Source organism: Malania oleifera, chromosome 10, assembly GCF_029873635.1.
Source record: "Malania oleifera isolate guangnan ecotype guangnan chromosome 10, ASM2987363v1, whole genome shotgun sequence".
NCBI lineage: Eukaryota > Viridiplantae > Streptophyta > Magnoliopsida > Santalales > Ximeniaceae > Malania > Malania oleifera.
The window spans coordinates 79,628,195-79,650,365 of record NC_080426.1 but is presented as its reverse complement, the minus strand read 5'-3'; the positions used below and the strand labels follow the sequence as shown (position 1 = coordinate 79,650,365).

The 22,171-nt window shown below is 37.1% G+C and overlaps 1 protein-coding gene across 2 annotated transcripts in view; it reads left to right on the top strand.

The window, feature by feature from the left end:
• Nucleotides 1-22,171, top strand: part of LOC131166275 (uncharacterized) — a 40,840-nt gene that overhangs the window by 12,684 nt on the left and 5,985 nt on the right. For both annotated transcript variants that reach the window (XM_058124677.1, XM_058124675.1), the window contains exons 8-10: nt 9,715-9,838; nt 11,414-11,463; nt 13,254-13,344. In XM_058124677.1, coding sequence (XP_057980660.1) covers nt 9,715-9,838; nt 11,414-11,463; nt 13,254-13,344 — 265 coding nt within the window. The remainder of the gene's footprint in view (nt 1-9,714; nt 9,839-11,413; nt 11,464-13,253; nt 13,345-22,171) is intronic.

Below are 22,171 nucleotides of genomic sequence, written 5' to 3'. Positions count from 1 at the left end.
TAATAAAAGTAACCAAATACCACTTATTTTAAACATAACTAAACACTACTTATAACTTTTAGCACCTTTTTAATTCAGAACTTATTATCATACTTATTAAATTCAGCACTTTTTCTAAAAAGCACTTCTACATAACTGGTTCTAAGCGATCCCTAAGTCAATTGTAACGGCATGCAATTTTGGGCTCTCTCTCTGTTTTGTGGGAAATCATCTTGTTAAAAAAAAAAACATATGCAGAAAATATTCTACTCTAAACGGTCAATTTCTGTTTAGTATATAATGTACTGGGAATGATGAGCATGTGAAAAGTATGATTGATGAGTCCTGAAAACAGCTTTGACTTTGCTAAAGTGTGAGTTGATATCCGCTCTACAAAGCCCTCTTATCCGCTTGTCTAGAAGTTGTTTTCCTTGATTGATATTTTCTGGAAGACAGACACAGGAAAATACATTTTCTGATATGCTGTTTTTCTTAAGACAAATGGGGCCTTAGTATCGCTTTCAGCATTAATGCGTCCGTCTCTTGGAAATAGATTACAGTGACAAGTAATAAAAATCCTAAGTCCAATTAGAAGTTGAGGATAAATTTGATTGATGTACAGAATCATACATTATAAAGTATTTAATATATATATATATATATATATATATATATATTTGAGGATGCATGCTATAAATTTTGACTGCAGTGTATGCTTTAAATTATTATTGCTGTTTTGATATTCTTCTTAGTAACCCTTAGCCTAAAACCAAGAAGTGCCATGACCCAGAATAGCATTTTATGGTGATTTATGGTTAGTTTCAAGACATTGAGCTTAATTTATGAAATGGATTTTTAAGCAATGTGTGGTCATTATTGGAAGGTGTGAAAATTGTTCAATGTTTTGGTGTTTTTCAGTAAGCTTTAGGGTTAGCAACCTCTAAAAACTGCAGTATTACACGGTTTTGGTTTGTAAATTTAAGTTTTTCCTGATGGATTCTTAGTTAAGATTTAAGAGTTCAGAAGTTTGATATGAAAATTTTAGTTTTAATTGGAAAAATAGTTCACTGTGCTTTAAATGTATGGGTCAGCAAAGTCACATGTTTCAGATAAAATTTGTAGAAAAAAAATTCCAAGGTTTGCAATGTTCCCAAATGCCAACTATGAGATTCATAAGGACTTCACCAAATTGTTGAAAACAGAAATATTGATAAAAAATGTTATCAGCCTAGTTTTTTGCTTATATTTTATTGTACAAAACTTAGAATTTTGTATGGCTGGTTAGCTAGTTTTAGCAATTAATTTGGTTGTCATTATCTGCAAAGAAAGTATTGGGAGGCCATTAAGTTGGGGAGATTTGGTTTGGACAATGTAAAAATCTTTTGTGTCCTTTGAATTAAATGCAGAAGCTTCATTAGTTTTGGCTTTACAATATGGAAAAGACAATCATGAGCTAAATTGCGTATCAAATTTGAGAATATCTATTTGAGACTTGAAGTATCTCCACTATCAATTGTTGCTGGCAGTCTGGGGTTGATAGTTTAAGACTTCCTGTGAAAAATGACTGGATCATGTAGGAGGGGAAGCTGGACATTTGGAACGATTTGACTCTCTTTGGATGCTGATTCAAAAAGGATTTCTAAGGTCAGAAGCCAAATAATGTTTAGTTTAATTAATTATTTAGGGCTATGTTTTATCTGGTAGTTTAGTATTGATTGTTGTGTCTTATCCGTGTTTTAATTTATTAGCAAGGGGTTGTTTGTAGTTTTCTAAGTTTTGTCTTTCCTATAGATTCCATGATCGTATAAATAGGCGGAAAAGGATTCATATAGCCGACCCCACCTAGTGGGACTTAAGGCTTGGTTTTTTTGTTGTTGTTTTCCTATAGATTGGCATGTTGTAGTATTGTGAAGTTAGGATGGTTATTTGGAATGATATGAATAGTTTTCTTAACCCACAAAGCCCTGTCTCTAGAGTTTATTCTGTCCTCTCATTTTTTTTTCTTGTTCTTCCTCTTTCTCTTTCTCATCTTTCTTCTGCATTTCACAAATTAATTCTCTTTTGAGCAGAAAAAATTGGACTCAGGTCTAGTTGAGGAAAGGACAAAGGGGACTGTTGCACCTCATAAGAAAAGAGGGTGCATTTCAACTTGGTAAATGATGGAAGGTGTGAACTTGTACTTCTTGTTGGAGGTATAAGCATTCTCATATTCATCATGCTTAGCTTTCCTATTGGATAACCATGAATGCCCGAAAAGAAATTGAAAAATCTTGAAAGGAAGGATGTTACACTGTATGAACAGCTTCCACAATCAAACAAAACTTGAACACAAGAAAACAAGTCATGGACCTTCAAGTTGGTACTCTTTACCCATGATATCTTTTATGGATTCAGATGTTGATCAAACTTCAAATTCATTTTGTTCGCCTTTTATTCTGATTGAGTCTTCCAAGGATTAGGAGCTTAAATATCTTTATGCAGCTGCTGCCTTCTGTCTCACAACTCTACTAGTCTTCTCAAACCGAACGAGGTAGCTTGAAGAGGATTATGCTGCATGTCCTCTATCTGAGTGGCATTCTAAACTGCATCTCCAACTCTAATAAGATGGCAACCACTGACGCCATTCCTATGCAATGTTGTTTCACATCTTCTTTCCATTTTATATCTAAATGGACGACCAAATAATAAATTCTGCTAGTGTAATTTTTTGTAGTTGTGTCTTCTTAGTTCTTGCTTCAAAGTGAAGAGGTATGGATGGACACACTGCTGGTGGTTAGCAATTAAAAAATGTTCCTGTATGGTTTGCTTCATGTCATCCCATGTGTGATCTCTCCGAAATCCATACTTTCTTCTCTTATCTTGATGCTCAAAAATAGATTTCCAAAGAGTGCGTCCAATCATCAAATCTCTAGATTATATAAAAAATTAGTGGGAAAAAAGTAACAAAAAAAATTGGAGCAGCACTAAGAAAAAATGACCAAATCCTCATACTTTGTTTTTTAAGCCCAAGAAAATGACTAAATCGTCAAGAAAATTGAACTAATGAATCAACAACATTGACTCTGAAGTATTCATGAGAATTGATTACACAATTGTAATTCATGGTAATTTTTAAGGATTTACTTGCTATGGGAATGTCATCAAAAACATTGCTGTGATAGAATCATAGAAAGATAGCTCTCATGAAGTTGATCGATTTCACATGTAGCATAGGCATGTTTGATGTGAACCTTGTTTCAGAGAGATGATGCCAAGCTAAGTTATTTTTTAGAATCAGCTGTCTTATACTCACTGTATAACAGCCATGAGAGTTGGAATTAGGTATGTTTCCCTGTGGAAAGATATCTGGTTCCAATTAAAAATATTGTTCACATAAAACTGAAGATGTCCTTGACCCATTGATAATGAGATATGCATGCAAATTCTTTCTAAAACTACCCATGGTTCTGATGCCTAATTAAAAATAGATTACGTTCTTTTTTTTTTTTTCTTTTGCTCTCTTTTTTGTTTTCCTTTTTTGGTAAAATACAGCTAATTTCCAATCTCCTTCAAATTCTCCCCCACGATTGTTGTCCTTCCCAGTCTAGGTGAAATAAAAGTGCACCCGCAGTGTGGGTGCCATTTACTAGTTGAATATTTGATTATAATTTGATGCGAACATTTTACTAAAATAGAGAATATATTTATGAATTGTGCTTTAAATTATTCCCACAAAACTAAATCATCAAGTAAACTAACATGCAATTTACATCAAAATTCTACATAGCCCATTCCAATCTGCCATGGCCATGTGAATCCAGGGGGCCCTTCCCTCTATCATGTTATAGAGTTCTCATCCCCACCTGCCTCTCATGAGCAGATCATTCGACCTTTTAAATCAGCAGAGGCCTCATATTGTACTCTGCCCCCATTCAGATTGTTTAAAAGGGCATAATGTATTCACTATTCAATATAAACAGTTAAACTAAAAATTAGTATTCAGAAAATGGGAGGAAAAAAAAATATTCATAGTTAGTCAGAATGCAACTGTGCAAGTGAACAGTAACATGAAATAACTACTAAAAATTATCAACAAAATTAATGAAATGTATTTTTGACATGACACTTTTGGAAAGATATCTTTTTGACATTAACTTATCGTGTAGAACTTTCCGTGTATCAAAATGATTGACTTCCTACAAATGTTCAAATTAAAAAAAAAAAAATCACAGTGAAGCTGCATGAAAGAGAATCAAATTACAATGTAAGGGAGGCTAACCAGTTCTTGCAGTTGACAATTCTAATAGTTCATATGCCTATTGAAGAAATGGGGATAAGGGTAGACTTTTGAGAACAAATATAATTAATGGTTAATTACTAGCAGATCTAAACAAATTGATTTATTAGCTGAACTGCTAGACAGGTTGACAAAAGTTTTTTTTAAATTTTCTTCTGGCTTGGTATAGAAAAATTTTCCATTGTGTAGTCACATTTTTTACTCAAAATTCCACTGGAAATTTTGACGTAGATTCACACCACTGCCATAGAGGAAGAAAAATAGAAATGTGCAGATTTTAACAATTAGAGCTAGTTGATTATAAGGAAATTAAATTGGACGATTACAAAGGCAAACCAGCAGAAACAATGTCCCAAACAAAAAATATACACCGACACTCAAAGTGCCTCATTTGGAAATAGAATTTGGAGGCCCTCACATGTTCATATGGGATCATACTGTAATTAATTTTTCTGGACCCATCACTAGCATTACAAAACCAAAATAGGACAAAGACCAAAGAAATCAAAAGAGAGCAAGAAACCATTAATCTGTGATTAGATTTAAAAATGAGAAATCATTCCTGAAAAGAGAAGAAATGTAGGGTTTGACTTTTTTTACACGCACAAATAAGGAAGTTTGAAATCAGGGGATGGGGGGACAATTGTTCCTTCCTATTAGAGGGGCTCCAGGCAAACAATTGGAAATTCCAGAGAGCTCAATCTTAAAAAAAAATTCAAATCAGAAAAAAGAAGAATCACAAACAAAATCTGTCAGTGAAAGACCTCATTCAGAAATAAAGAAAACAAATCTTACACTCAAAATTTTTAAATCATAAAATTTACATATATAATCTGGCCTTACTGAAGCAAAAAAGAAACAAATTTAGTTCCTGTTTTCTCTTTTTTTTTAATTAGGGAAAGAGGATTGCAACTGCAGGAAGATTATGAGCTCGCCTTGTGCTTACTGCTTGCCAATTCTGCAGACTTGCAGAGAAAGTGCAGGCAATATGACAATGAAAAAAGAGAGAAGTACAAAGTAACATACTGTTGCATTCACTTAAGTGTACCGGTGAGGGAAATTGATGTGGTGATAAATGTAAGGTCTGAGATTGTGTGTACCATCCAACAGCGGACACAATCAGGAACTGTTTGGAAGGTATATGGCTGCCTTCAGACCAATAGAGTCCATTGAGAGAGAGAGATACAAACTCGTGTAGGAGATAATATTCTAGATAACCTACCATGCAAGACTCATAAATTGGGCTGATAATATTTTAGATAAACTACCATGCAAGACTCATAAATTAGGCTGACTGCAAATGTAGCAAACAAACCCAGCCTTAAATGTTATATTGTGATCTAGAATAGAGCAGAAGGAAGCACCAAGTGGTGCACTAAGGTCAATCAAACTCAGTCTTCATAGAAGTCAGAAACTTCCAATTTAATCGCTAGTAGTAGTTGATCTCGTCTCAGTTCAAGGTAAAAATGGAGTGACACTAGTTGTGCTATTCTCTTGATTAAGATGGGAATGAACTGGATTTTTTCTGCAAGCACGCGCCGACTATTATTTTGTCTCTTCCAATGAAATCTCCATGTGTTGCGTCTTATGAGAGAAGGATTTCACTTCTGACGAAAAAAAATCTGCATTAATCACCATGTTGCTTGTTTCTTTGATTCTTCATTGCTGCCCTATTTTTGTTTTTTTTTCCCCACAGCTAACTTTATCTTTTCTGCTAGTTTTCCCTTTTCCCAATACTCTTTATTATGTTAGAGCTTGTATGAGTCTATGATTAAGAAGCAGGAACATTGGCTGAAATAGGAGCCCGAGATGAAGAAAAGAGAAGGAAAGTAACCTGAGAGGGTGCTGACCATAAAGGCCACAAACTTTGTCAGCTTGTGCGGGGTGTTGAATTTTCCAACGTCTCTTGGCATGAGCTTTCAGATCTGACAGAAGAGGATGGGGATTTTGATTGTGGTCTGAGTGATGCTGGAAAATCACAGCGAAGGACTGTTGCAGAGGTGGCATCAGTGGTTTGAAAAGCGGACGGCATGTGAAGGGGCATGGGTCGATGATGTTGGCTTTGAGCTTTTGTGTTCTGGCTTATTGGAAGGTTCTGATCTTGATGGCAACATGGGGTGTGGATTGCAGGCCTGGGAGTGGTGAAGTGAAAATGGGGCAGTGATGGTTTCAGATAATTTATCTTACTCTCTTGGGGGCCAAATCTACTTTATACAAGTGAAAATGTTTCAGGGAATCCACCTTGTGATGTCAGGGATTGGGGTTAAGGATTTAATAAGATTTTGTTGTCCTCCAAGAGGTCTCAACTCTGATGGGAACTGCTGCTCACAACTTCCTGCAATATTAATATTATTTTTTTCAATGCTGCAGTATCATGGTATGGATTGATGGGTGCTTTGATACCAATTTATGTGAGATGACGAAACGAGAGATGGATGTAGAAGAACGGGAGGAGACAATGAATTCGTGAGAGAGAGATTCAGGGGAAAAGACAAGAGTTTCTATTCATTCCAAATAACCAACCTACATCCTTTTCATAGTATTACAACATAGTAATTTATAGGGAGGACTAAAAATGGAGAAAATTATAAAACCCTTGCTTATGGAAACAAAACACCCATATCCATAAGGCATACCAATTAAAAATTAACCCCCACATAAAACATCAGCCTTAATTTTTTTTTCCAGATAAGAAAATACATATATTAAGAGAGAAGAAAAAGAACTACAAGCCAAAGTGGGACCAGAAGTCCTCAAGAAATAAGAAAGTTATATAAAAAAGTAAAACAGTAAAAAAAAAAAAAAAAAAAGAAGCAATTAAAAAACCTAATATTAAGATACCTCCTTTTTAAACCTTTGCGAATGTAACCAGTAGAAGATTTTAAATTAGCTTACTCACGCTTACCCTTACTCCCCTTGCTTTTACCAAGATCTAAATGAACTTTCCTTTCTAGATCATCAACCATAAACCCATCTTGTGCAACAATTTCTGAACTTCGATATCCTTTCTATTAACCTCCCCTCTAGGAGAAATAGGATTAGGCAAAATTCCATCCCCGACCTGCTAACACCTTCTAAGCCTTCAAGTGGACTCGCCTGCACAGGTGAAATGTAGGCAACTAAATCTGAGTCTGAAACACACTGATAGTGGTCATGAAATTCATTCAATAATGAGACACCATCGCACTCAAAGTCATCGCCTAGATTGCTTCCAGTATCAGTGTCAGCCCATTTCTTTTTATCTTTAATGTGACTACTCTTGCTCTCCTCACCTGATTTCAGCATCATTTCCTTCGAAGTTTCCACAACACGACCCCCAGGGCTTTTTCTACTGTGACAGAGAGTTCACAGTAACTCCCTCCAACAAGAATAGTTTTTAATTGACCCATCTGTATCAATCTCCCCACCACTTACTAGCTTATTCTCACCACTGTAACCCAGAGTCTCTTGGGTATCAATCTTTTTAATATTGCTCTGGCCCTCCTGAACCTTAACTAAACTCCTCCTACTGCCAATTCTGCATTATTAACCACTAAATTGTAGGATGACACCACAAGTCAAGCATTTTGATGTTCCAATTTTAATGCAGATAATTTTTTATACCGGGTCTATCAGCATTGAGTCTCTTGACAGATTGCTTGGCTCCTGCTCCCAATGCTTGATCATTCTGATCTGGAAAGAAACTTCTGGAAAAAGACCTGCCACATTAGAAAATTAAATAGCCAAATCACAATCTTCCATCTTCTCTGCTTGGGCAGCATCCATATTGTCAAAGCATGAAGGCCCCTTTATCCTGTAACCCATATCCCTGCCCTATAAGGCCCTATGGTCATACTTGGGACTCACCAATTGTCATTGCTGTCTTTTTATAATTCAGAGCCAACCAGCAGCCCGTCTGCCTGCTTTACCTCTAAGTTGCGTTCAACATAAGAGGCACAACAGTTCACCAACTGGGCCAGGTCTATTATGACTTCTAAAATAAGATGTTCTGTCTCTCAGCAGACGCATGATGCATTTCCAGTATTCATAGGCTGAATTATCGGAAGCCCATCATTCTATGGCCCTACAGCTTCATTAGACCTATTACTTATTGAACCTAGTGTAAATGGATTAGAATGCTAATTACTCAATGGCCCAAACATCACCATCTCCTTCATTGATGGTTCACTTGCTGAAAACTCTAGATCGACCTCTTGCCAAACCCCCACCACCGCCACCTTATCTTTTTGATCATACTGGACTGCAGCTGTCTAGTTGCCTTCCCAAGAAAATCCCTTCTTTATTCTGACAAACTGCACACCTCCACCCATGAACAAACATCTCCAAAGCAAATCGTCTCTTGACAACCTCATTTCACTGTCTCTTACCCTTTTACTCTTCTTCATACTAACCTTCTTAATATTGGAGCCATTCAATTCATTTCTCCCTACCAAATCATGTAACCCTCGCACAAAACCTCTCCAACTACCTCCTTCAACCCTCTAGGATAAAAAATTGGAAACTCCTAATAAGACTGGACTCTCAACTCAAGAAATCTATCAATCCAAGTAGACTTAATTGGCAGAATGCAATCAACAGAATTTCATTCTCCCAAAAAAATAAAAATAAAAAAACCCTGCTCAAATGAAGATCATACTGTGGTCAAACACTGCAAGACCTATTGTACCGACAATGCTAGTGCCCTTACCCATCTGTTTCTCATCACGTTCTTCTCTATCAAAATCAGAAAACCCCCTACTCTCATCCTCTCTAGTTTCAAATCAGCAGACTTCCTTTCAATTTGTACTAATTATTGTACATTCTTCTCCATCATGCCTTTGATAAATGAATGAAGAAAAAACCAAAGGTGAATATTATTGGGCTTATGACTCAACGCAAACCTTTGACCATATCTCAGCCTCCAAAGAGGGTCAAATTGAACATCACCGGGTTAACTGTATTTCTTCACCAAAATCACCTACAAAATTAAAGGTATTCAATTGTTTAGAAGGTTTTTTTAGCCCCTCACCACTGCCCCCAGTGCAAGAAGGGGAAAAAAAAGGTCACAGCGGCAGAATTGGCTTCTCTTGATACTATTCTGTATTACATTAGACTTGTCTTCTCTACAATTATTGTCATCTCAAACTTAATTATACTGTACAACTGTTGTGAACTTTAAAGTTGGTCTACATTTAGCCACTATTGGATCTTTCTTGCCACAGCTACCATTTCCATGGTCACCACTACTGCTGTGTAGATTACTTATATCTTGAGCCTTCAACTATGTCCTTCAATTTGTACATTTTTGTAGTGCCAGTATATACAAGTGCAATTTGACTAATTAAAATTCACTATTAGGAAAGATCTTACTAAAAGCAGATTTTTTTTTTGCCATTATTGAAGACTTAGCTGGTGCCTTTTATTCTAGCATTCTGTTGGATGCAATACTAAATGAAGTCTAAGTCTTCTTTTACCAACAGATGGACAGTATTATGTCAACAAGGTCGGCTAATGAGCATGATGCAAGTAGAAGATTGAAGTCAGAGTTCCTAGTGCAGTTTGATGGGGTTACCTCTGATCCTGATGATCTAGTAATTGTCATTGGTGAGCTTCATATTTTAACTCATAGTCGCATACCAACCTTCGGTGGTCAATTAAAGCCTTTTTCATTGCCTTGCTTTGTATCGTTCATATCTTTTGTCAAATTACAAACTTTGACCCTGTAATTTTGAGCTTTTGTCTTTCCTTTTAAATCTATTTACTCGAATCATAAAACTCCCAAGGGGTGCCATCACTGGTCTTCAATTCTAATATTTTGACCGTTTAATCAATGTTTTTGATGATGAAAGCAATCTTGACATCTTGCAAAATCTTATGGTACTTGGTAACATGTGGTCAGTGAATATGATTAATAAAATTTTGATGCAATAGAGGTCTTCTTGATCATAGACCCAAGATGGCCTATCTTTCTTCGGTTGTCTCTTTTTTTTTTTTGTCTTTTATGGCCTCTCATCTATTGCTTTTATTGTTGGCTTGGCAACAAGTAGGAAATTTCTTTCATGGCACAAAGTATTGCCCAACACACTTCAAGGAGAGAACCTTTTTTGCTGCATTTGGGAGCATGGATTTTAGGCCTTGGATTTGGATTTGAGTGGATTTGAACAAAAATTCAATTAATTTTTAGGACAAAAGACATTAACCTCCCATGAGGTTTGGCAAAAAGACAATGATCTCCCCTGACGTTTCAAAAATCCCAAGGACTTCCCCTGAGGTTTCAAAAATTCCAGTGACCTCCCTTGAGGTTTGCCAAAAAGATGCAAACCTCCCTTGTATTTTACAAAAGGACAAAAGACACTCATCTCCCTTGATATTTGAAAAAAAGACAGGAACCTCTCCTAAAATTTCAAAAATCCCAATGACCTCCTCCGAGGTTTCAAAAATGTCACAAACCTCCCCTGAGATTTGGCAAAAAGATACAAATCTCCCCTCAAAAGACTTGTTTTTTAGCAAAATAAAATGGAGCAAAATACAAGGGGAGGTTTGTGTCTTTTTTGCAAACCTCAAGAGAGATCCTTGGAATTCTTGAAACCTTATGGGATGTATCTAGGATTTTTGAAACCTTAGGGGTGGTTTCTGTCTTTTTGCCGAACCTCAGAGGAGGGTAGTGTCTTTTGCCGTTTACAAAAAGACAAGTTGTTTTTAGGGGAGACTTGTGTCTTTTGATAAACCTTAGGGGAGATTGGTGGCATTTTTGAAACTTTAGGGGAGGTCTGTAGTATTTTTGAAACCTCAGGGGATATCTTTGTCTTTTTGTCAAACCTTAGAAGAGGTGAGTGTCTTTTACCCTAAATTTTATATTATATTTTGTCTAAATCCAAGGTCCCAAACATAGGGTTAAAATTGTTTTATTGTTGTAGTCTAAAATGAGGAAATCGATTGTGAATGAGACGTAATTGATAGTACTTCTTTTAAAAAGAAAATTTCTCTTCTTTTGGAAAAGGAAAGAGGAAGGGCTGATATGGTCTCAGATTGAAATGAAAAACTCAAATCTTTTGTGGGATTTCAAAACTTTGCATATTTGTTTTGAAAGTCATTAATATACCAATGTATGATACATTGTTGACTTTTTTGAGTTCCTTTTCTTAAAAAAAAAAAAAAATCTTTCTTGTGGTACTGCAGGTGCAACTAATAAGCCACAAGAATTGGATGACGCAGTTCTAAGGAGATTGGTTAGTATAATATCTTGTGAATTTTCTGGTTTATTGCTTTAACTTTTGGAAACTCTTTTTGCTCCATATTTTGGGAACTTCAATTGTGAAGTGTTGATGCATTTATTTATTTATTTGTGTAATTTTATTTATTTATTTTGTGATAGCTTAAGAAGTGTTGGTAAAAATTATAGATTTTTCATACAAATCGTTTTTGTCATACACTGCTACATAAGTACCCATAAAAAAAATAATTAAATAAACTTTCTTATTTCTGGTCATACAGCACATTCCCATACCAACTGCTGCCTGTAGACTCGGAACTAAGGCTTGTTCTTTAGCCTTCAAGTTTACGTTGCTTTTGCTTTTTATAAATCTATAGTTCATGAAAGCCTGCCAAAATTTCCCTAGCAGAGGTTGCACCTTGGGGGGTTGGGGGTTTGTTGATCAATCATTGAGTGCATTACCTAATATTGCCTAGGGAGTAACTGAGTTTGAGGTGGATAATGGGAGAGCATATTATTATTCGGCTCATTGAATTTTGATCAAACCCCAATTATTGCTCACCTTATTTTTCTCAGTTTAGGCTTTTGAAGCAAGAACCTTTTATATTAGGTGCGGCTCCTATTGCTTTTGAAGCAAGAACCTTTTATGTTAGGTGCGGCTCCTATTCTAACTCTGACCTAGCACTTATTATTTAGAACTTTAATAGAACATTGGTCCTATCATGAAGAACATCTCTCCCATGACATCTCACTCCTACAATAAACAACAACAAAATCAAGCCTTAAGTCTGGCTCCGACAATGGTGAACCTAATGCTAAATTATTTTATCATGTAATGAAAAAAAAAGTATCCCTTGACACTTACCATGATAAGTTTTAAAAGATAATGTAAACTTAATTTCCTAATCGAATTTTTAATAAAAACTTGAAATAGTAAATATATGTCTAATAAAATGAAGTCATAAAACAAGCTATCTTTTTGCCATTTTAAAGAGTTAGATCATCCTAGTAACGTCTATGTCTAACAATTCAATGTAAAGGTAAAAATCATGGAACAAGGAATGGCTGTTTGGAGTGTTTTAACATCTGCACTAGGATGAAAACGAAATCCAAAGATTCTAAAGGAGATAAATAAAGAGGTGGTTAGAAAACACTCAATAAATGAAATGTCAAGTATTTTCTTAAGGCTTGAGAACTAATTAAAATGAAATGTTTGTTTATTCTTGTTTTTTTTTCCCTAGAAAAAACAGAAAAAAGAAACTTCGCACCAGAGTTTTTTTGCTTCCTCTCTACTTGTTTTTGTGTGTGGGTGGGACACTTCCTATCTTTTCAGACCCTTAAACATCCGAGGGCCAAGAATTTCCCATCACTTGGACCCAATCCTACTTCCGTCCCTACCAATTTTAGTGTGCAATTTGTGCTTTTGAAGGCTAGACAATGAACAAGAATTTAGACTATGCAGTATGTATGGATGTGTATTTCTGCAGAAAAAAGTTCTCTTATATCCCCTTTATTAGACTAGTTTTTGGTTGGATCAAAAATTGCCTAGCCTCTTATGATACTGCTGGGAACCTAATTGACTGTCCTGATTAATTATTATAGTTTATCCTAATGGTGGTTCATGTAGTCACACATTTTTAAAATTTTGGCGCAGAACCAAAAATTTAATATACAGATTTGAAATATTCTTGTCATTTTACTGTTTCAATTTCTAACATGTAGCTGATATCTGTTCAAGTAGTTTTTATTTAAATTCCTTTTTAGTTATTATTTGCAACACGTTTTACCTGCAAAACCCTGGAACAGGTGAAGAGAATATATGTGCCTTTGCCAGATGAAACTATAAGAAGACTTCTTCTGAAAAACAAACTGAAGGGCCAATCATTTTCCTTGCCTTGTAAGAATTTTTTCTTAGTTTATTATATATCTTAAACATGTCATTTGATTTGCTTTTCTATGGTTAGTTTGCATTGAAGTAGAGCAGGTTTTCCATATTTGTTGCACGTTCTTTCCATATTTGCGGCCTTTTTGGCTTATTGGGTTTCACACATTATTATATTATGAGTAATTATTGTTGAGATTTTGATTAAAATGAATGAGCTAACTTTAAGATAGGTTTCTCTCTCTATTTATAATACAAATCAAATACAATCTTATGACAATAAAACCCTTACTAACTCTCACTAATTAACTTACTATCACACTTAAATAATAATAATATTATTAAAAGACATAAATAACTTGTAACACTCTCCCTCAAGATGGAGCATAAGTGTCATATGCTCCTAGCTTGTTATAGATAAATTTAACATAAACCCACAAAGCTTTGGTAAACAAATCAGCAAACTGCGTATCAAACTTCACATAAGCAATAGTAATGAGCTTTTGCACAAGTTTCTCCCAAACAAAGTGGCAATCAACTTCAATGTGTTCTGTTCGCTCATGAAAGACCAGGTTGAAGGCAATATAAAGAGTAGCTTGATTATCACACATCAACTTCATGGGTTGAGAATGTGAAAAACCAAATTCTTCCAACATGTTCTTCAACCAGACAAGTTCATAAGTAGTGTGAGTCATAGCTTTATGTTTTGATTCGACACTTGACTTGGTCACCACAGTTTGTTTCTTACTCTTCCAAGAAACCAAATTACCACCAACCTAGATACAATACTTGGTTGTGGATCTCCTGTAGGAAGGCGATCCAACCCAATCTGCATCTATATATCCATGAATAAAAGAGTGATCCTCATCATGATATAAAAGACCTCTCCTCGAGGCACCTTTGAGATATCTCAAGATGCGAATGATCCTTGGGAATCTAGAAATTGACTCACAACACTTGTTGCAAAGGATATATCCGGCTGAGTGACTGTGAGATAATTCAACTTTCCAACAAGACTCTTGTATTGTCCAGGATTAGGCAACAAATCCACCCATATCTAGCATTAACTTGTTAGGATCCATGGGTGTATCAACTGGTTTGGATCCCAACAATCCCGTTTTATCCAACAAATCAAGAACATACTTCTTCTGTGACAAAACAGTTCTCATACGAGATCTAGATACTTCTATACCCAAGAAATATTTCAATGATCCCAAATCTTTAGTTTGAAGCTTAGTCTGTAGAAAAAAACTTGATACTTTGAATACCTTTATCATCACTACCTGTAATAACAATGTCATCCACATAGACAACAAGAAGGATCCTACCCGATCAAGTATGGTGATAAAACACAAAATGATTCATTGCACAATGTCGAAGACCAAACTCATGCACTACAACACTGAAATGACCAAAACATGATTTGCGAGACTAGTTTAAACCATATATTGCCTTCTTGAGCCGACAGACTAAGCCCGATTCCCCTTGAGCAACAAACCTAGGTGGTGCCTCATATAGACATCCTCCTTAAGATCACCATGCAAGAAGGCATTCTTCACATTTAACTAATGCAGAGGCCAACGACAAGTAGTAGCCAAGGAGATGAACAAATGTACTGATGTAAATTTGGGAACGGAGAAAAGGTGTTAGGATAATCCAAACCATACACCTAAGTATACCCCTTAGCAACAAGATGGGCCTTTAGACAAGCTACATAACCATTAGGGTTGACTTTCCAACCATAGGCTTGTCAGGATGAAGAGATACCAAGTCCCAAGTGCCATTACCCTATAAAGCACTCATTTTTCAACCATAGCATTCTTCCACCCGGAGTGGGCTAAAGCTTCAAGAACAGATTTAAGAAGGACAGTAGATGATAAAAGCAGTAACAAAACAATAATAGAAGGGTGATAAGAAGTCATAACACACATAGTTGGAAATGGGATGTTGGGTACGTGTGCATTTACCTTTCTGGACAGCAGTGGGAGGATCAACATTATGGGAAATATGATCATTAGACAAGGAAACCAAAGGTGTGGTAGTAGAAGCTAGAGGGGACTCTCTTCCTTGGATCTGTCGTTGTGAATATACCTGCAAATTAGGATGATTGAGATGATGAGAATGGCTTGAACTACATGGAGACTCAAATGGTTGTTTGGGAAAGGACAACGAAGTAGAATCTAGAAGATTAGGTAGAAGAAGAGACTCATTGAGCTCAGAAGCACTCAAGGATTGGGTGTATTGAGGTGTAAACTCAAAGAAGGTAATGTCTGCAAAAACAAAGAAGCGAGGCAGAATAGGATTATAACAACGATATCCCTTTTGAACAAAGGACACACATCCGACCATACGAGGATGGAGAGAGAATAAAGGTGAATTAGGAAAAAGAATGGAGTAGGGAATTTTACCACTAAGAACAAAGGATGACATCCTATTGATCAAATAGCAATTAGTAAGTATAGCATCACTCCAAAACACTTTAGGTACATGCATTTGATAAAGTAAGGTGCAAGTGATTTCAAGGATATGTCTATTTATCCTGTCTGCAAACCCATTTTGTTGAGGAGTGTGGGCACATGATGATTGATGGACAATACCAAATTAAGTCAAATAAGTAGCAAATTGTGAACTAAAATAGTCTTTAGCATTATCACTTCGAAGTATTCAAGCTGACAAACCAAATTGAGTTTTTATTTCAGAGTAAAAGGCACAAAATATATGAAATAACTCGGAACGATCTTTTATTAAATATAGCCAAGTCATTATTGAATAATCATCCACAAAGGTTACAAAGTACTGGAAACCCAACCCGAACACAACTCTACTAGGATGCCAAACATTAGAATAAACTAACATGAAAGGGCTTGCAGCGTTTATTGACTCGGAAAGCAAAAGGGACATGATGGTGCTTTCCCAATTGACAAGATTCACAATCAAGACTAGACACAGAAGTCAAATAAGAAACAAGACGTTTCAACTTGTCCAGTGAAGGATGACCAAGACAATGAATTTGGAAAGGTGTGGTAGCAGAAATGCAAGCAGTAGAAGGAGATTGCGACTCAAAGTGATAAAGTCCACCAGCTTCACGCCCTCCGCCAATTGTCTCATCTTCAAATCCTGAATAATCACAGAATTAGGGAAGAATGTTATTGAACAATTCATGGATTTAGTGATCTTTCTAATGAACACAAGATTGAAAGGAAACTTGGGAATATTCAAAACCGAAGGAAGAGAAATAGAAGAAGCGGAATTTCGAGTCCTAATTCCATTGATTGCTGTGGTGGATCCTCAGTAAGACAAGCATGATTTTAAATAACGGTCACGACCGTTACGTAACGATTTTTTGGGTTGCCAATACCGTTACACGTCGCGAAATTGGTGGGAAGAAAAAACACGGTTGTAGCGGCCATTACAGACCGCGACCGTTACGTAATGGCTGCTGCGGTCGTTACATAATCGCTACACATGACTGTTACGTAAGGGTTTTTTGGGTTATCGATACCGTTACACAACAAAATCGGTGGGATACGGTCGTTACGGACCGCGACTGTTACGTAAAAGCCGCTATTGCCGTTACATAACTGCTACACAGGACTATTACACCAAAATAATTATTTTATTTTTTTCTTCTAACTTTTTCCCTCTCTTTCATAAATCATTCTCAATGTACCATGTGGCAAGAGGGAGAAAAGATTATAATGAGGATGACAATGATACAAAATTTACTCTTTCTTTAAATACTCGCAAGAGATGCATTAGTTAACAATTTGGAAATACTAACTTGTTAAGAAAATATTTCATTTTGATAATATTAGTAATGTGATATTTATGTTCTATATTTTTCAACTTCAACCTTCTTTCTTTTCTAGCTAATTTATATTTGTATTATTCATATGTCTTACGTGTTTAATAGATTAATGGAGTGTATAATGTATTTTGTATTAATTAATTTAGCACACATAAGAATTTATTACAGATAAGAACAATGAGAAGTATAAATACGCGCACACACGTAATTTTTCTATCAATGGTGGTTTAAAACAAATGTAAATTTGTTGCCCTTACCAAATAACTTAGTTACTCGAATTAAAAGATCCAAAATACACTAAAACTCTTTCTAAGAAGAGCTAAAAGCTTAAAACATGCAAGTACGCTAATATGCACAAGGTTGTGCGTGCTTCAAAAAAATTCACAATCGTTACACCCGCTTCCTATTATGTAACATTTGTTACTCCCTCTTCTCGTTACACCCGTTACCGTTACGTTACCCTACCTGCTACCGCGATTTAAAACAGTGAAGACAAGTTAAATTTGCTAGAGATATTGAAGAGTAGAGAAGAAATTTGGTATACCTATAATTAGGTGCAGCGGAGTCTGTGACCCAAGGACTAAGATGAGAAGTACTAGATGATAGGCATACTGTGGGATTACCTATTTGGGAAAGAAATGCAATGGAAAGAGAAGCTTGTTGTGACGCTTGATATTGCTGGAACTTGGCATACTCTTCCTATGACATGAATATAGTATGTTGCCCCCCACTTGGCGTGGAGTTGGTGGTGGATGCATTGGTTGCCCCCAAAAGTGTGAAGTCGATGGTGGCTATGTTGGAAACTAGTGAATGTGTACCGGATGGATCCTAGCATTGCTCAATAGTATGATTACTCCTTCCACAATGAGTGCACTTGCGAGGAGTGCCTCTACCTCGTACATCTCTACCTCCAAGATCACTCAAACCACCTTAATAACTTTTGTAGTTGTTTGGTAAAGAACTAGAATCACCTTGTGTAGCAATGGCTGTCCTCCCAGAGCCAAATGCAAGAGTAGGAGAATGTGTGCTAAAGGAAGCACTAAGGACACCAGAATAAATATTGACAAATGATGGCAACTCAGCACTACTAAGTATCTAGGACCGAATTGCCTCAAACTTGGATCTCAAGCCCACCACAACCTGAAGGAATAATCGTTTGCTCCCTTTACTTCTGCACCTCACAAATGTCGGCAATTATAGATTGCATGACGTTAAGCTCCTCATGAAAATGTTTCATCTCTCCAAAATAATCTGCAATGCTCCTATCTCCTTGTTGTAACTGAAAGTACTCCTGGGATAAATCATACATATGGGTAATGTTACTAAAGTATAGAAGCTTGGCATAATCCTAAATCTCCTTGCACGTATCTAGATGCATACACATTTGTGCAATTTGTGGCTCCATTGAATTCTACAAGAGGGAAACAATCAAGGCATCTTTTTGAATTTACATTTATTTTATTTTCTTATCAAAGGGATCATATTGGAGCAAGTGGTTAGATTTTCCTAATCCTACTAAATAAACTCAAAAACAGCTTTAGATCATTGAACATAATTCTTTCCATCCAACTTTTGAGTCATGATTTGTGGTAATGATTTCGGAAACATATTTTTAGAATTCATAAACTCCATCCCAACACTTACCAACTTGCAACCATACCAATGTCAAACAAGAAGAACAACCCAACTAATCAAGACAGTCACAAATTATGTGAAGCATTGACACAACCATGGACGAGGTGAATGACTCACCTGCTAATATAGCACTGCTATTGCCTCACAACTTAACTTACGAACACAGCTACTACTCCAAGAAACTCATAAAGAAGCCTTTACAAACACTGAACAGAAATTAACGTATTACCTCGAGTGCATTCTCGAAAAAGGTTGGATTTTTGGGCAAAAAACATGCCAAACGGCTTGATAATATTGTCTAGAGAAGGAATTGGAACATGGCAAAGGAAAAAAAACAAAAAAGCAAAACAAAAAAAGGGTGGCTGTAAACTCTTTCACACGCCGACACATGGTGTCATGGGCTGAATATTTCATACCATTGTGAATGGACCGTGCTGCGCTAGTTAAAGCCCTTTTGTTTAACTAGGCAACCTATTGTTTACCACAACTCACCCACAAAACACTTTCATTGTCATTCAAGCAAATATAAGCATAAACAGTAAGCAATTTGTGAAAGTAGTGGCACTTAAGCAGTAAACATTAAAACAACGTAATTCATTAACAACACCTTTGTTAACATTGTGTGTCTAGCCAGGGAGGCAAGTAGCCTAAACACGTTGACAATAGCTAGTGATTTTTTCAAGTTGATGAACACACACCCTCCTTTAAAGAGTTTTCTATGCTATTCTCACTATGACACTAGGAAACATCAAAGTGACCAAGGACTCATAATGCCTTTTTTAGCATAGCGGAAAACTATTTTTAAAAAATAACCCTACACTAGTATTTGCATGAAGGAAACTCATCTCAAACGCACGAGACAAGCGGTCACAGGCAAGCATAATGCCTTGAACAAGCTTGGCTCATGACGCTCCTCCACTTATGCGGTCGATGTCCTCGTAGACTTTAAAGCGAGGTACACTTCAACTTTGTCCACAAATGGTTGCGTATCTTCCGCAAAAATCTAGCTGATTTCTTCATCGCCAAGGCCTTTCCACTTCACTAAGAATTCTCGCCGATTCTTCCTTGAGGATGTGAACTCTTTATTTGCAAGGATGTCTTCAACTTCACGTCTGTGTGGTTGCACTATCTTCAATTCTGCTCTGTTTGACTGACTTCTACTTGGATCTTCGGTGTCGGCATTGAACGGCTTGGGGCAGTTGACGTGAAACACAGGATGCACTTTCATCCAAGTCAGGGTTAATTCTATTAGAGGCCTTCATGACTTTGGGCAAGATGGGGACTGGTTCTTCATATTTACGAAATAGTCTCCTATCTCGTCCCCGTAGTGACCTAATCTGTTCAAGATTGAGCTTAACAAGCACCAAATCACCTACGTTGAAGCGTTGCAGTCTTCTCGCCTGATCTACCCACTTCTTCATCCTCTTAGAAGCTTTCTCCAGATAGGCTTGGACAATCTCTGCATTCTGTCTCCATTCTCTGATGAAGATGTACGCCCTGGGACTCTTTCCTTTGTACGACTCGTTCACTGTGTAAGGTAACAACAACTGCTGGCCTGTAACAAGCTCAAAAGGGCTCTTGTTGGTTTTTGAGCTCTTTTAGGCATTAAAATAGAACTGAGCCATATCAAGTAGTTGCACCCAATTCTTCTGGTTGGCGCTGATGAAATAGTGTAAGTACTCTTCTAATAGCCTATTGAATCTCTCCGTCTGTCTGCGGAAGGTAGCTTGAAGAGATGTCCAATGTGAATCGAGGATTCTAAAAAGTTTTGTCCAGAAGTTGCCGGTGAATCTTGAGTCTCAGTCACTAAAAATATCTTGGGGAACACCCCAATACTTCACAGTATTCTTAAAGAATAGTTTTGTCGTCTCCTCTTCTGAATAGTACTTTGGTGCGGGTATAAACGTACCATACTTCAAAAACCTGTCTATAACCCAAGTAGACCCTGCGTCTCCCACTCTGGACAGGTTGGTGATGAAGTCTAGTGAGACACTTTCCCATGGTTTGGATAGTACTAGTAGGGGCTCCAGCAGCCCTTCAATCTTCTTCCGTCCGACCTTGTCTTGTTGGCAGATGAGACAAGTACGGCTATAATCAACCACATCATCATGCATGTGTGACCAATAATACCTCTACTTTAGTAAGGCCAAAGTGCTTTGCCATCTTGAAAGTCCGGCCCACATGGTATTATGACACTCTTTCAAATGATGTCTTCCTCAGATCTCCCGCTCATGGCACAAAGAGTCAGCTACCATGGGTCATCAGCAATCCATCTTCCATCCATAATTGACATGCTTTCCCCTCTTCAGTCAGCTTCGTAAGGTTCTTCGCAATTGGATCTTTGGCTAAATTCTCTTTGATGCGCTCCCGCATCGTCGTGGTAACAGTTTCATAGTCAAGTGTGTTACCATATGCAAAGCCACCAATTCGGCCTTCCTACTCAGTGCATCAGCAACTTGGTTAAGGTGTACCGCCTTGTGCTCAAATGAGAAATCAAATTCTGCCAAGAATTCCTGCCACCAACCTTGCTTGGGTGTCAACTTTTGCTGTGTGAAGAAGTGGCTAACACCCGAGTTATCCCTTTTCACCACAAACCTTGACCCAAGTAAATAATGTCGCCACACGTGGACACAATATATCACCGCTAACATCTCTTTCTCTTAAGTTGTGTACTTCCGTTCCGCGTCACTGAGCTTACGGCTCTCGTACGCAATAGGATGTCCCTCCTATAACAAGACTCCTCCAAGGGCGAAGTTTGATGCATCTATTTGTACCTCAAAGGGTTTCATGACGTTCGGAAGAGCAAGTACCGGATGTCTCATCGTGGCATCCTTCAAGTCATCAAAGGCTCCTTGAAACTTCTTTGTCCAGTTCCACCCCTAACCCTTCTTCAATAGTTTTGTCATAGGAGCAATTCTACGCGAGTACCCCTCTACAAACTTCCTATAATAGTTGGTGAGACCAAGAAAGGAATGCAGCTCCTTCACTGTCGTGGGATCTTCTATTATTGAATCACTCTTACCTTCTCCATATCCATCTTGATATGACCTTGCTCAATCACATGACCAAGGAATTTGATGTTCCGCTAAGCGAAAGAGCACTTCTCTTTCTTCACATACAGATTGTTCCCCTTTAGCTTGTCAACCACCTTCCGTAGATGTTCTTTATGTTCCTCCAGAGTGGAACTGTTGACAACAATATCATCTAGGTACACCATGACAAACTTGTTAAGGTACTCACGAAATACCTGGTTCATCAAGGTACGAAATGTCACAGGCGCATTCGTCAACCCGAATGGCATCACCAAGAATTCATATGCCCCATATTGCTCACACAAGTTGTCTTCGGCTCATCCCCATCAGCAATTCTCACCTGATAGTAACTTGACCTCAAGTCAAG